Below are 14,044 nucleotides of genomic sequence, written 5' to 3'. Positions count from 1 at the left end.
TGACATTGAGTTCTGTTGTATTCATTTATTTATAGCTCCAGGGGGTTTCTTATCAGACATTCATATTCCTGGAATACTACTTTGACTTTATCACTAAGCTCTCTGCTTTTAGACAAATTTGCATATCACACCAGAGAGGATTTTCTGGATGCGATCCGGCTCCCCCTGACTCCTCTTCTCTCTGTTGTAACAGCCGGCAGATACGCGTCCATGCGATCTGCCGGCTTTCGCACACTATGATGCGGGGTATCGCCGCTGATGACGTCATCAGCGGCGTCACCGCCTCATCATATTGTGCGCCGGCTGGCAGATCGCATGGATGCTTATCTGCCGGCTGTTACAACAGAAAGAACAGAGAGATATACTACTCACTGCTAGAGGATGAGAAGAAAAAAGACACAGTGAACCTATTTTATATAATGATGGTTGTATCAAAGCTTACTGTTATGACTGGATCTATTCATTTATGAAAAAAACAGCTTCAAAGATTTAGATATGCTTATACTTAAAATCCCATCGTTTTTATAAAACTACTAATCATGGTATGTAAAGCTGGTTGAGCACTATTACATAACTTCACTAGGGCAAATACCTCTATAGTAAGTACTATATGGGGGACCCTACTGGGGTCCTGTACTTACCCTAGTAAAGTCCTACCCCTTTAATCGTGTGGATAGTTAGGGATTTCAGCAAACCATTCAGCCCATATACTCTTGTTTTGCAGCCAATTTTTTTCTAAAGATTTGTAATAATAATGCTTTCATTTATAATAAGAATAAAATCTTTACCTTGATATGCGGCAGAACAGATACTTCGGTTAGTTCCGAATATCATCCACTGGTTTTTAGATTTTGCTGGCGGTAAAAGTACGCGGGTGGTATTATTGGTCTGTGGTAGTAGTGCAGCATTGAAGGTGTCTATAAAGAACTCACATCTCCCAAAAAAGAAAAGGTTCTCATCACATTGATAGGTAGAGAGTGTACTTGATGAATAGTTGGTAACAGATATAAGGCATTGAAAGTTGCCAAGATTAAATAGCCGTCTTTTTGAAACCCAAATCCATTGCTGTGCAGGCAAACTGGTGTTACATGGCCGGGTGACACGAACCACAGAGTCCTGAACTTCTAGGCATCCTTCAACATCGGGACTGTATATCAGAAACGGGGATGGGTCTAGACAAAAAAAGAAACAAAACATCACTTTGTGGCTACAATTATATCCCATGTAGAAGTAGAATAAGGTAAAGTCAGTTCTTGAAATCCAAAATAGTAGAAAGCAAATAACCCAAGTGTAAATAGGTTTCACAACGTTTAATTTTTTTTTTCTAACACATTGAATAATTTCATGATATATTCTAGTACACACGGGGGTCATTTATCTTTAGGATGAAATTGTGTGCCAGTCCTTCGTAACTATATAAATTGCTGCACGGCTCCACCTTCTATATTGTCTTCCAACCACATGTTGTTCCTAATATGTTAGTTTTATAAGTGTTCAAGGTCCTCTAGGGATAATTTCAGTTATCTGACTTATTCGTTACAATCTATTTGTTAACACTATTCTTTTTTTATGTGCTCTGCAACAAGACATCAATGGTCCCAGATGGAAACTTGGGATTGGGGCAGCCCATAAATCTAAATTTGCGCTGTCACCCTAGTCCCGCACATTATACTGCTATATTGACATATACTCATTGCACCATACTCAAACTCCTTATACATACTGTACAGCAGCAGCACCCACTCAATGAAATGTCCGGCAGCAGCCTCCACTCAATAAAATGTCCGGCAGCAGCCTCCACTCAATAACATGTCCGGCAGCACCCTCCACTCAATAAAATGTCCGGCAGCAGCCTCCACTCAATAACATGTCCGGCAGCAGCCTCCACTCAATAACATGTCCGGCAGCAGCTGCCACTGTAGCCTCATGTCCGGCTACTCTACGCCCTAGTAGCCTCTTTAGAAAATGTACATATTAGGGCAATAAAGATTTTAAAAAGGTAGCTGGGGCGTGAGGATTAGCTCTAAAAAGGGCTATCCTCACGTCCCATACATGCACCCATAGGTATAGGTAGATTCGTGGTGGTAGGTTCCCTTTAACTCTGTCGGGGCAGTGCAGGGGGCGCCAGATTCATGAAGAACAGGCAACAGAAATCATGAATCTGGCGCCCTCTGCACACTACACAGGCAAACTGCATTTAGTTCAGTTTGCACTACTCTTAGTATCTTATTATGTGCCCCATAATGTTACAGTAATACTGTGGGCGGGGGATTTTTTACTAAGTTATTTAATAGTATTTTTAAACATTAATTTGTATTTAAATAATTTTATCTACATATTGTGTACAATTTTTTTTCTTTATATGTTCCCAATGATGTAATAAAAGAACCCTGGTGGACAACAACCCCCTGTGGGAGCAGATGCCTTTTTTGTTTTACTGGGTCTTAAAGTGCCACCTTTAAGAAATGCAGATCCCTATAACCAAGCCACCAACTGGTTTGGGTTTTATCCCAAGTAATGTTTCAAGATTTCCTGAAAGGCGGGCATTGATTTATAGGGATCTTTAAGGAGTTTAATTCCCTCCCTGGGCTTTTTGCATAGAAGTCAAACCCCTATTTAGGAACCAATTCTATGAGTCAGACCAGAAATCGTAAATGTCATTTGAATTGGCCTGCATGTTGTGGATGAAATTTTAGAATGCTAACATGTTGCCTCAGTAATATAGCTGATACCCCACCTATGATCACACATTCATTGCCTCCTTTCCTGGATCTCTCTGCTCTCCTCTTCATCTTACTGTTGAGGTTCCTTATGCCTCATTCCTAGGTCCTCTTCTCGTTTTTTCTCTAAACTGCCCCTGTCCGACAAACCATCAGTTTCCTGGTTTTCAGTATTATCTCTATGCTGATGATACTCAGCTGTATACTTCTGCACGTGATGTCACCCCTGCTTTACACCAGTACACTAGTGACTGTCTCTCTGCTGTCTCTAACATCATGTTCTCTCTCTTCTTTAAAGGACATCTACCACCAGGATGAAGGATTGTAAACCAAGCACACTGACATCCTGGTGAGTACGCCTCTGGCTGGATCTGCTCTTGTTTTAGCTTCTTATGCACTATTTTTTAAGAAAAAAAGGCTTTAAAAATCATGCAAATGAGCCTGAGGAGCTCCAGGCTCCATTGACACCTATGCAGCCTGGAGCCTCTCAGACTCATTTGCATAATTATAAAATTTTGTAAAAACCAGGGCATAAGAAGCTAAAACAAGAGCAGATCCTGCCAAGCATGTAAGTGTGCTTGGTTTACAATCCTTCATAGATGGCCTTTAAAGGCCTTGGTAGATGGCCTTTAATCTTTCTCAGACTGAACTTTTTGTCATTCCACCATCTACTATTCACCAAACTGTGCTCTTCGATCTGCCAGTGATCTTTGATTATTTTCTTCCTCAAACCTCCCACTCACATCTCCAGGACTTCTCCCAAGCTGCAGCAATTCTCTAGAATGCCCTACCCCATTCCGTTAAAGCTCCTGCAGTTTTTTTGTCTCACTTTACATATTCTTTTCACTTTTTATGTATTTATAAAGTGTCTGCACTGAAAGGTGCGTTCCTGTGCACAGTTGTACTCCCTATGTTAAAGGTGCAGCAAAAAAAAGTTGGTCCAGGGATCAGTGCAGGGAAGGCCAGATGTAGATCTGGCTACATCACCACAGCTCTTCAGAAAGACTCATCTTTGAATTCATATACTCCCCCCATACAATTCAAGTCCTGCCTTCTCCCGCCCTTCCACAGTGCTTAGAGCAGCTGACATGTGGAACGTAATTTGATGATGACGTACACGTAGGCCATCAGCACATAGCAGATCATTCTTATATAGGTAGGGGGGTTCATAGTTGGTGAGACTCTATCTCAGTGGGAGAATCATGTAATTTATTAGTTGCCATTACTGTGGTAACAGAGTAGAACAGTCTGTAAGAGCATTGTGTCTACAGAGCCTCTGTTTTTACAGAGACAAATCGGTTCCTGTCCCCAATGGGGCTCACAATCTAATCAACCTACCAGTATGTTTTGGGTTGTGGGAGGAAACCCACGCAAACACAGAGAGAACATACAAACTCTTTGCAGACGTTGATCCTGGGACTGGAACCCTGGTCCCCAGCGCTGCAAGGTTGTAATGCTAACCACTAAGCCACCATGCTGCCCTATTGTAAATAATAAAGATGCATTTTTAAAATATTTTGCCAAAATTAAACCTAAGTCAAGAATATTCATATTGCTGCAAACAAAGAACATTTTTGAATATTGCAGGGTTAATAAATAAGGGCTAGAGGGTTAATAAATGTACAACCTCTTCCTCCCATGTGTCTCTAATTTAGACTGAAGGATTTAAAAAGCTTGTCCCTCTGACAAAATCCACACCCATATCCAAAAAAAGTGTAGAACAGAGATCCTATTATATCACAAGTGACCACAGAACTGACCCACTAGGGAGCTTGTAAAAACCTTGGCTGTGTTTGGTGGGGGTGCGAGGGAGGAGACAGAATGAGGTCAAGAGCCCCATGTGTTGCTGAACATGAGGGCAGCCCATTAAATCATTTCAAAAGTTAACTATCTCCATGGCAGAATTTGTCTAAAAACAGACTGATAAACATACGCAAAATACAAAAAAAGGAAAAAAGTGAAAACTTCTTTTATATATTGTAAACATTAGAATAACCATTAAGAGTTCAGTGCAAGTCATGTGTTCAAAAGTGAGGAAATAATTATTCTGATCACACAACAAATGAGCTTACTAGAGAACTCATCAAGATCACCAAACTACTAAACTACTTGCACCCAAGTTTTAAGTTATCCAAATTCATTTATATAGGGAAATCTACTTGATATTGTAACATCCTGTTATATGAAATATGTTCATGTAGGGACTAGGTGCCATACATAGTCCATACATGCAGTTTTACCTTGGATCCTAACGTTGTAAAAATCGACTCTATACATGTTACTCCATCACTACTTTAGTGTAGTTTTGTTTTATAGTTTTTCTAACTGAAGGAGGGATGATGTTCAGACACATTAATGCCCTGGCTGACAATAAACACACGGGGGGAGGGGGGATTTATCAATTTGGGTTGTGAAGGAAACTATATTTTACATTTAGACGTACGTTTGTGGCGCAAGGCATTAATGATTTGGAGCACAGACAAAAAGGAATATAACTCTCTAGACACGCTTTTAGATGCTCTCATTTTGCGCCACAAATAGCGCACCAAAACAAGTCAGAAAAATAGAAGTGCTGGAAAAGTGTTGGATTGTGGCGCCGTCACTTCATAAATAAGGTGCAAAAGGTGCAGCAAAGGGAAAAAAAATTCTGCCAGTTTTCAGTTGGAAAGGCATAATAAATGTCCCCCACTCGATGTGCTTGCAATCTGGTATATGATGCATATGTCCTCCAGTTTGTTGGGGGCCAAGCTGTCTATCTATATAAACTGAGACCACAATCTCTCTTTCTCTAAATATATATACACACAATCATTTACAAAACACACCAGAAAAAGAAATATTGGATTGCTACAAAACACATGTTATGGTAAAGTGATAATGCACAAAAGATAATACACAGTGATGTCACAGTACATGGATAATCAATACAGTGAGCTCACCATGCAGGGATAATACACACAGTGATGCCACAGTACAGAGATAATACACAGTGATGTCACAGTACAGTTATAATCTACATAATGATTTCACAGTACATGGTTAATCCACACAGTGATGTCACAGCTTAGGAATTTTACACACAATGATGTCACAGTACAAGGATAATACACACAGTGATGCCACAGTACAGAGATAATACACAGTGATGTCACAGTACAGTTATAATCTACATAATGATTTCACAGTACATGGTTAATCCACACAGTGATGTCACAGCTTAGGAATTTTACACACAATGATGTCACAGTACAAGGATAATACACACAGTGATGTCACAGTATAGGGATAATACACACCGTGATGTCACAGTAAAATCTACTCAGCAATGGCACAGGACAGGACATTTAACACCAGATGTCACACCACAAAAAATAATGTAATCTGTAATAATGTAACAGGTAAGTATAAAGGTTTATTTTTGCTGTTTTTAGCATCCAAGGAGAGATCTCTTTAGACGTCCACGTAACATTTTGTATGCCAACTACCACTACTACCTATTAGTTGAAATGGCCCCCTTGGTTGAGCCATATAGAAGCTTTTATGCTTGCTGCCAGGGTAGTTAGACCCATGTGTAGGAGAAAAATTGTTTACTGCTAGACATGTCTATAAGGTGTTGGGAGCGGTAGTTACATGAAGGTTCGATTGAGGCACTTAAAAGGTTAACATTCAATGCGATCAACGGGGGTCTCCTGTATTATACCCTGTGTGGTTTGGAGTCTGTGAGACTGTTCCATACAGGCTTAAATAAAATCTACCATCAAAATCGAGCATAATAAACCTGGGACTCTTACTCATAGACCCAGGCACTGTGACTGTGGTAATCTTTTTATATTTGTTATACATGGCCTCCTTCCTTCCAAGATCAACTTTTAAAATTATGCCCATAAGCATGAAAGGCTCTGGGGGCATCACCAGAGCCCCACAGTGTTGCAGCTTCATATGCTGCTACAGCAGGAAGTGCAGGGGGAGAGGAGACCTTCTCTGCTCATTGTTATAGGGAGTGAAAAGACATCACTGAAGGGCTCTGAAAACACCCCCCAGAGCCCCTCTGGCTCATTAGCATGGTTTAAAAGTTTATTTTAGAAGGAAGAAGGGCAAGTATGGGAAATATAAGAAGATTACCTAGGTCAAAGTGCCTGGATCTATCTAAGGACATCTAAGTAAGTGTCCTACTATCAATATCCAGGTAATGTGACTAATATTTATTATCCATGGCCTCCTTTCTTCTATAATCAACTTTTAAAATAATGCCACAAAAGCAGTAGGGTTGTACCAGAGCCTGGCTTCACTGGTTGTTACACTTTGAGGAGCACTTCCCCCTCCCACTGTGTAAGATTACAGCAGGCAAAAATTGTAATAGAAAGTGATGAAAAAGCCAGATATACCCTATAATAGTACCAATCAAACCGTTACCATTTCTCAAAATCAACAATCCCTAATAATCCTCTTTTGACTGAGGAAAAAAAAGTTATAGCTCTTAGAATTAGGCGACATGCAGTTTCCTTAAAGGGAACTTGTCATCAGCAACTGGCCTAATAAACCACTACCAGTATATTGTCAAGCAGCGTAACACCTTCTAGTTTTAGTTTCTTTCATGGCCCATGGTGGTGGCATCATCCAGAAAATCAACTTGTGAGTAGTAAATTGGTTGTATAATGTCAAGGAGGCGGAGAGTTTAACAATGAAGTCAAAGCTCTGAACGCCTTCTCCTCTGTGATTGACATCATGCATCAGACTTCAGGAGATCTGGCTAGTGATGTCTCTGGATGCAGAACCATCAATTACAGTGAAGGGGATTTTAGCGGAAGAGAGAGCTTGACTTAAAATCTCCACCTCTTTAACTTTATACAACCAGTTAATTTTCTCAATGAAGTCACCACACGAAAGAAAGTCACGAAAGAAACCTGATCTGAAAGATGTTCAACTGCTTGACAACATACTGTCAGTGGTTTATTAGGCCAATTGCTGATGACAGATTCCCCTTAAATATGTGTTTTTATTTGCTAAAGTGGTAAAACATAAGAAAACCTATACATGTTTCATGTTTCCTTAATCATATTAAAGGAAACCTACCATTTCAAATGGTAGGTTTAAGCTGTAAACACCGAGCACCAGCTCAGGGTGAGCTGGTGCCGGTGCTTAGTTTCGTTAGTGTTATAAACCGCGGTATCGCGGTTTTAACACTTTTTAAACTTTATAGCATAAACTGCTTCGGCGCTGCGTGCGCACGATCGTGCGCGCGCCTACATAGGAAATGCCGCAGGCGTTGCGCGCGCACGGTCGCGCGCAGCGCCGAAGCGGCTGGTGCTCGGTGTTTACAGCTTAAACCTACCATTTGAAATGGTAGGTTTCCTTTAACCTACAGAATAATTTTAGCATGTTTTTTATACTGTCCGGTGAAATGCATAAAAGTTGTAATTAAAAAACAAGTAGCAAAACAGGTGTTTTATTTCGTTTTGCTATTTTTATCATAAAAAAATAACCCATTGGAAAATACAAATCTTATCCCTGAAAACAAGCCCTCAAATGTCCATGTTACATAAAAAATAGAAAAAAGTGATATCTTTTGGAATTTGAGAAGGGAAAAACGGAAAAAGGTTCTGTGTCCTGAAGCCCATTTTAGGCCGTGTTCTTAAGGTGTAACAATGCAATCTCACTTTATATTGTGTTCTTTTCTTTACTTTTAAGTCATGTGAACAAACCTGGTTATTATATTTCACAATAAAGAACTAGTGAAATAAAACTAGACTACTGGTAAATTCCCTAATCAAAATGGAAGATATTTTCCCATTTTTTTTTGTATTGAGAATAGAAAATAAATATAGCCCACTGCTACATAAACACATCCTGAGTTACAGGGTAAACAATGGGAGGAGATTGAGACAAGTCTTTGATCATCTCCTGACAGAAGAACCACAACACAATCAGTCCCAACAATGTGAATTGTTGTAGTTTGTACACTAATCTCCAGATACCTTTGACCCTGCAATTGTGACTGTCTTCCTGCGGTAATATATTAGTGGCCCAAGGGAATACAGTAGCTACGGTATTTTTTTCCATATTGTTCTGTAAATTAAAATCTATAATAAGATGATAAGTAAATTACTGTAAGTAACTAAGTTCCAACATTGTTTGTTCGGCGCTAAATGAATAGATATTCAGCAAAGTGGACAATATACTGTTAGCCTGGGTAAAAGAGATGGGGGAGGGGGTGCAGGGATTGATAAAAATGCATGAAATGTTGTTAGGACTAGTTAGGAGCCCTGCACGAATGTGCATTATATGGCATCCTATACTGGTAAGTAATTCTGAGTGGTTACAGTAACAGATTAGTGTGGGGTAACAGCCAAATAACTTTGGTGCCATTCTTGATGCAGAAGTACTTGTAATATATTTTATCACATGGCAGGTGGAAATCCTATGTAAATCCTATCCCCCCCTTCAATCACTGTGATAAATCTGGAGTCTTTATATTTGATAGATGTGCCTATGCTAATCCTTCCGGGATCATGGTCCACATGCAAGTGCTAATCCTGTAATATATAGGCTTGCTTCTGGTTGTTGAAGTTGATAATATTTTACCATGAATTCAGATGCCAACATAGACTGATGTTATAATTTGGTATACAATATATGTAAAGGCAACATGAGAATTTAGGCCACTAAATGGATATGAACCTATTATCCAGAATACTATAATATAAGTAATATAATGATATTCATCTTTATTATCGGAGATAAAGCATATTGCAGAAAATCTTTTATTCAAATTACCTTTCAAGAAATGTACCTTAAAAATCAAGCAGGATAAACCAGGGACACTTATTCATAAGTCCAGGCACCTTGGCTGTGGTAATCTTTGTTATCCATGGGCTCCTTTCTTCTAAAATCAACTATTAAAATTATGCTAATTAGCCAGAAGAGCTCTTGGGGGCATTACCAAAGCCCACCCACGCTCTGGCTTCATGGACTTTTACATTATTTAGAAGCATGTCCCCCTCCCCTTGCACCTTCAGCACTTCTCTCTCCCTCTGCCTGCTGTAATCTCACATGGCGGGAAGGATAAGTGCTCCTCTACAGCGTAACAGTCTGTAAAGCTATGGAACTGAAGGGCTCTGGTAACACCGGAGAGCCCTTCTGGCTCAGAAGCATAATTTAAAAAGTTTAATTTAGAAGGAAGGAGGCCATGCATAAGATTACCACAGTCAAGGAGCCTGGATTTATGAGTAAGGGTTCCTGGTTTATCATGCTTGGTAGGTTTACTTTAGAGGGGTTTCCCCACAAATTAAAGTTATATAAAACTTTATAACTTTAGTTTGTGGGAAACCCCTCTAAAGCCAGAGGTTACTGTCATGTCCCCTATTGACATCCAATAGGCAAGGTACATCATCATCAAGTCAACTTGCGGGGGACAGCTTCTGAAGGAAGCGTATGATGATGCACTAGTCTTGTAGGTCATTATTTAAGCCAGAATTGGGCAGGCCAGAGTAACTCTTCACCACCACAGTGAATCCTTGCCGATTGTGTGAATATAACCTTATAACCTGTAATGAGAATCTGTGGCTGCAAACCACCAACAACCTATTATCTAGGAAATTCAGTAATTTGCAGAAACATAAGATAAATAAACATTTAGACAAAACACCTTATGGGGCGTCTGGACAATATGGTCATCACATACAGCGTTCTTACAATATTGGTAATTACATTGTATCAGATGATATAATCAAGGGTGGCCACTCGCAAGAAAAAATTCATTAAAATATCAAATTACTGAATCTCCTGGATAAAAGATTTTTGGAAGTTTGTAGACCTATATTCTCATGACTGGTTCTATTTTAAAGAGTTGTTCTTGGTATACTTTCCCACCCACTGTGGTTCTATTGTTATCAAAAAGTCCCATACACAGTACAGGTATGTAGATGGTTACCTCAGCAGTGGTGCTGCCTAAACCCAAACTCTACTTCTCAAGGAATGCTGTTCTTCCCCTGACTACTGACAATGCCGGATCTCATATTCCACTAGCATGCCCATATTTATGCTAGAGAAGTAGAATGCATCAATTTATATTGTGAAGGATCTAAGAGTCACAGTAGGGTCTGCAAAGCTGTGGTCTATTGAAAAGAATGGTTGTCAGTGTGGCCTAGGAAGGCGTTATGCATAGACCCAGTCATGTCAGGAAATAATAATGCAGTGCTCATGAGAAAGGCATGTCAGGCTGCCGAGATGTCCATGAAAATTCTTATGTCAAGTGTTGAAGAAAATGAAGTAAAGAGGTAGAGATTCTATCAGCTTACATTTTATATACACATGACTTCCGTTCACAGTGAGCGTCATGTAAACGCCTGTCACTAGACTAGACACTTACTCCAGCTGTGTTCCTACTCCGTTTTATTTGTCATCTGTCCCTAATGTTATTATCTGCTTTTTATCACTCACTGTGGCAACGCATAATGCTAACCCACTTACAACTAGCTGCTTTAAAGAAATGCACAAAAAAGCCAACAGCACATTATGATGGAACCTGTTCTTTTATATGTGGCTCAGACTGATGCAAATTATAGAGAAAGACATTGCTAAATGTCTGCGGCAAAGAGATACAATGCTGGCTTCTTTCACATTAACATTCATGCTATATACCAGTGATGGCTAATCTATGGCACTGGTGCCCGAGGTGGCACTCAGAGCCCTTTCTGTGGGCACTCAGGCCATCACCAGAGATGACTCGAGGTATCTTCCTGCAGTCCCAGACAGCCCAGGACTTGCTGTGCATAGAGGTATTTTAAAGTGACAACTCAACCTGGGACTATTTTCTGCTTTATTGGTGTCCTCAGCTGCTGGTATCAGTGAAGGCTGTGACAGAGAAGTGAGTATAAATAACAAATTACATTTTTGTGTTGGCACTTTGCGATAAATAAGCGGGTCTTTGTTGTAGTTTGGGCACTCGGTCTCTAAAAGGTTCGCCATCACTGCTATATACTATCTTGGCTCTGTTTTGAAAAACTAACTAAATTCCAAAATGTCTGATCATTGTGCAGATGTTTGGTTTCGATGTTTTCCGACATGGGCTACTGCTGTGACAAGGAGATATTGTTCATTAATAAGTTTTTGTACAACTTCAAGGTTGAATGTGCTATATGTTTCTATCACAAGACTGGATATTTGAGTTTTAAAGACATTGATGTAGAGGCAAAGTGGAGTAATTATCTATGGCAACCCATCAGATCGCTGCAAAATTTGATTTACATAAAGTGCCATTGGCAATTAAATCACTCCTTGAGCATCAGTTTTGATATATCTCTGTATCTATTCTCTACGTATAGAAAGTTCCAGCGGCACTATCTAGGATAGGATATAGGTGGGTGCAGGCGTCCTAGGACTGAGCTTCAGGTCCTCCCGTATATATTTCGAAGAAATGTGCAGCACTCCAATTTCGTAGAAAAGTAGAAAAATCTTTTATTCCATAGTGAGTAACAAACAGCGACGTGGGAAGGCTCTCTTGAGCCGAAACGTCGCTGTTTGTTACTCACTATGGAATAAAAGATTTTTCTACTTTTCTACGAAATTGGAGTGCTGCACATTTCTTCGAAATGTATCTATTCTCTGTTATTTACAGATGTTTTGTTATTTACCATTTAACATGACATTACTATTAAACTTCATGCACATATTAAAGCCTGTATGGGGACTTAGAGATTTCTAAAGATTTTCTATTATGGAGCCGTAGGCACTGCCTGGGCCACTATATGGCACATCCAATGTCACTGAATACTCTTTTGGAAGCAGTGTCTCTAGGAAATAATACCTCTGTTAAACAGTTCTGAGCCCATAACCTCTGTGCAACATATTAAATTCACTATATGACCATAAGGAGAAGCCCTAGTAGCATTTCATCTAAATACATCACACCATTGTAAAAAAAAAAAAAAAACTTGTACAGGATTTTGGGGTAGCAGCAGGAGGGTTCTAAAGCTAAGCACTCTTTTCCCCTCCTGTCCAGTGCTACAGCTCCAGAACACCACTGAGCCACAAACAGATTACAATGGTCATGTGATGTCAATATTGACTTCACCACTTTAGCCAGCAGTGACAGGGGCTGTGGTGATGGACTGAAAAGAAAGTTATACATATATATGTTATTATACAACAATCCCTGATCGATATTGGTTTATCATGGACAATCCCTTTCAGGATGGTTGCAATTCTCATATCTTTGAATTCTCCAATTCTTCAAACTACCAGTCATTTTGTACAGTAAGAGGTGTACACATTATAGCAAAAAGCATTTAAACAACTCTTACAACATAAAACCTTTGACCACGATCTAATAATACAAATAGGATGTAAAGAATATATCACATCAAATGTTGAGTGAGGAGAGTGTCCCCAAACTTTCCCAATGAAGCAGTCAAAATATGTAAGAGTATGACCCTACACCATGAAGGAGTTAAATACACAGCGCCTGATTTACATTCTATATATTGTGCTCCACTACAAATTTTACATAGTGTGCAATATCCTCTACAAAAATTCTGAATACCAATTATACATGTCATATCACAGTGTACTACATCCAAGTTTTTAAAGTGTTAACTTTTTTTTTACGTTCTCTTTTTATAGAGGCCCCCTACAGTTTTTACAAGTTTCCTCTATACCTCCTGCCCACAGCTAGAAGGAACTGACCATTAGCCTTCTGCCTTTCCTCAGTTCTTTCATTTCATCCCCCTCCTGCTAGGCCACCACCTCAGCCTGCTTTGCTCTCTATACTAGCCGTCAGTGGAGTTAAATGGAAAAAATAGGGGTTAGAGCAACCCCTTGCACAGCACATTCCCAACTCAATCCATACAGCCAGCTCCCGAATTCCCAACATGAACAATGAGAAGTTATCAGGATCATTTAAAAACCATCTGAGCAAAACTCTTACCTGTGTTGGCACTGCCAAGTTGCAGATCTGTTATTGTGAGCAAGAGGGTGCATTTTAGAAGGAATGTGATCCACTGGGAGACAGCTGGATGTCTGCTGCTGAAATACATTCTAAAACTAACCTCCAGCTCTCCTGCAAAAGATGCAGGGGAGAGAGTGGGAGAAAGGAGGGAGGGAGGAGGAACCCAAAAAAAAAGGGAGGGCTAAGTGAACAGATGAAAAACGTCTGTATGTCTCAGCTTGTGTGAGTGTTAAGTCAATGGGCTGGATCAGACATTACGTAAGCAAGTGTGAAAAACTGAAGGGGAAGATCTAAAAGAGGGAAAAGCAACTTTAAGAAACTTTTTACTTTCGTCTTCAAGTGTTTGCTTTTAATTAAAAAAAAAGAATGGTATTACCTT

General features: G+C 39.7%; 1 protein-coding gene across 2 annotated transcripts in view; it reads right to left on the bottom strand.

The window, feature by feature from the left end:
• The window catches only part of MRC2 (mannose receptor C-type 2), a 59,121-nt gene extending 45,299 nt beyond the window's left edge, over positions 1-13,822 (bottom strand). For both annotated transcript variants that reach the window (XM_072111149.1, XM_072111150.1), the window contains exons 1-2: positions 13,645-13,822; positions 789-1,172 (exon numbers count right to left, since the gene is read on the bottom strand). In XM_072111149.1, coding sequence (XP_071967250.1) covers positions 789-1,172; positions 13,645-13,753 — 493 coding nt within the window. In that variant the 5' untranslated portion in view covers positions 13,754-13,822. The remainder of the gene's footprint in view (positions 1-788; positions 1,173-13,644) is intronic.
• Positions 13,823-14,044: the final 222 nt, after the last annotated feature.

This window comes from Engystomops pustulosus, chromosome 6, assembly GCF_040894005.1.
Source record: "Engystomops pustulosus chromosome 6, aEngPut4.maternal, whole genome shotgun sequence".
NCBI classification, from domain to species: domain Eukaryota; kingdom Metazoa; phylum Chordata; class Amphibia; order Anura; family Leptodactylidae; genus Engystomops; species Engystomops pustulosus.
Note: the sequence above shows the minus strand (reverse complement) of the source record. Positions and strands in the feature narration are given on the sequence as shown.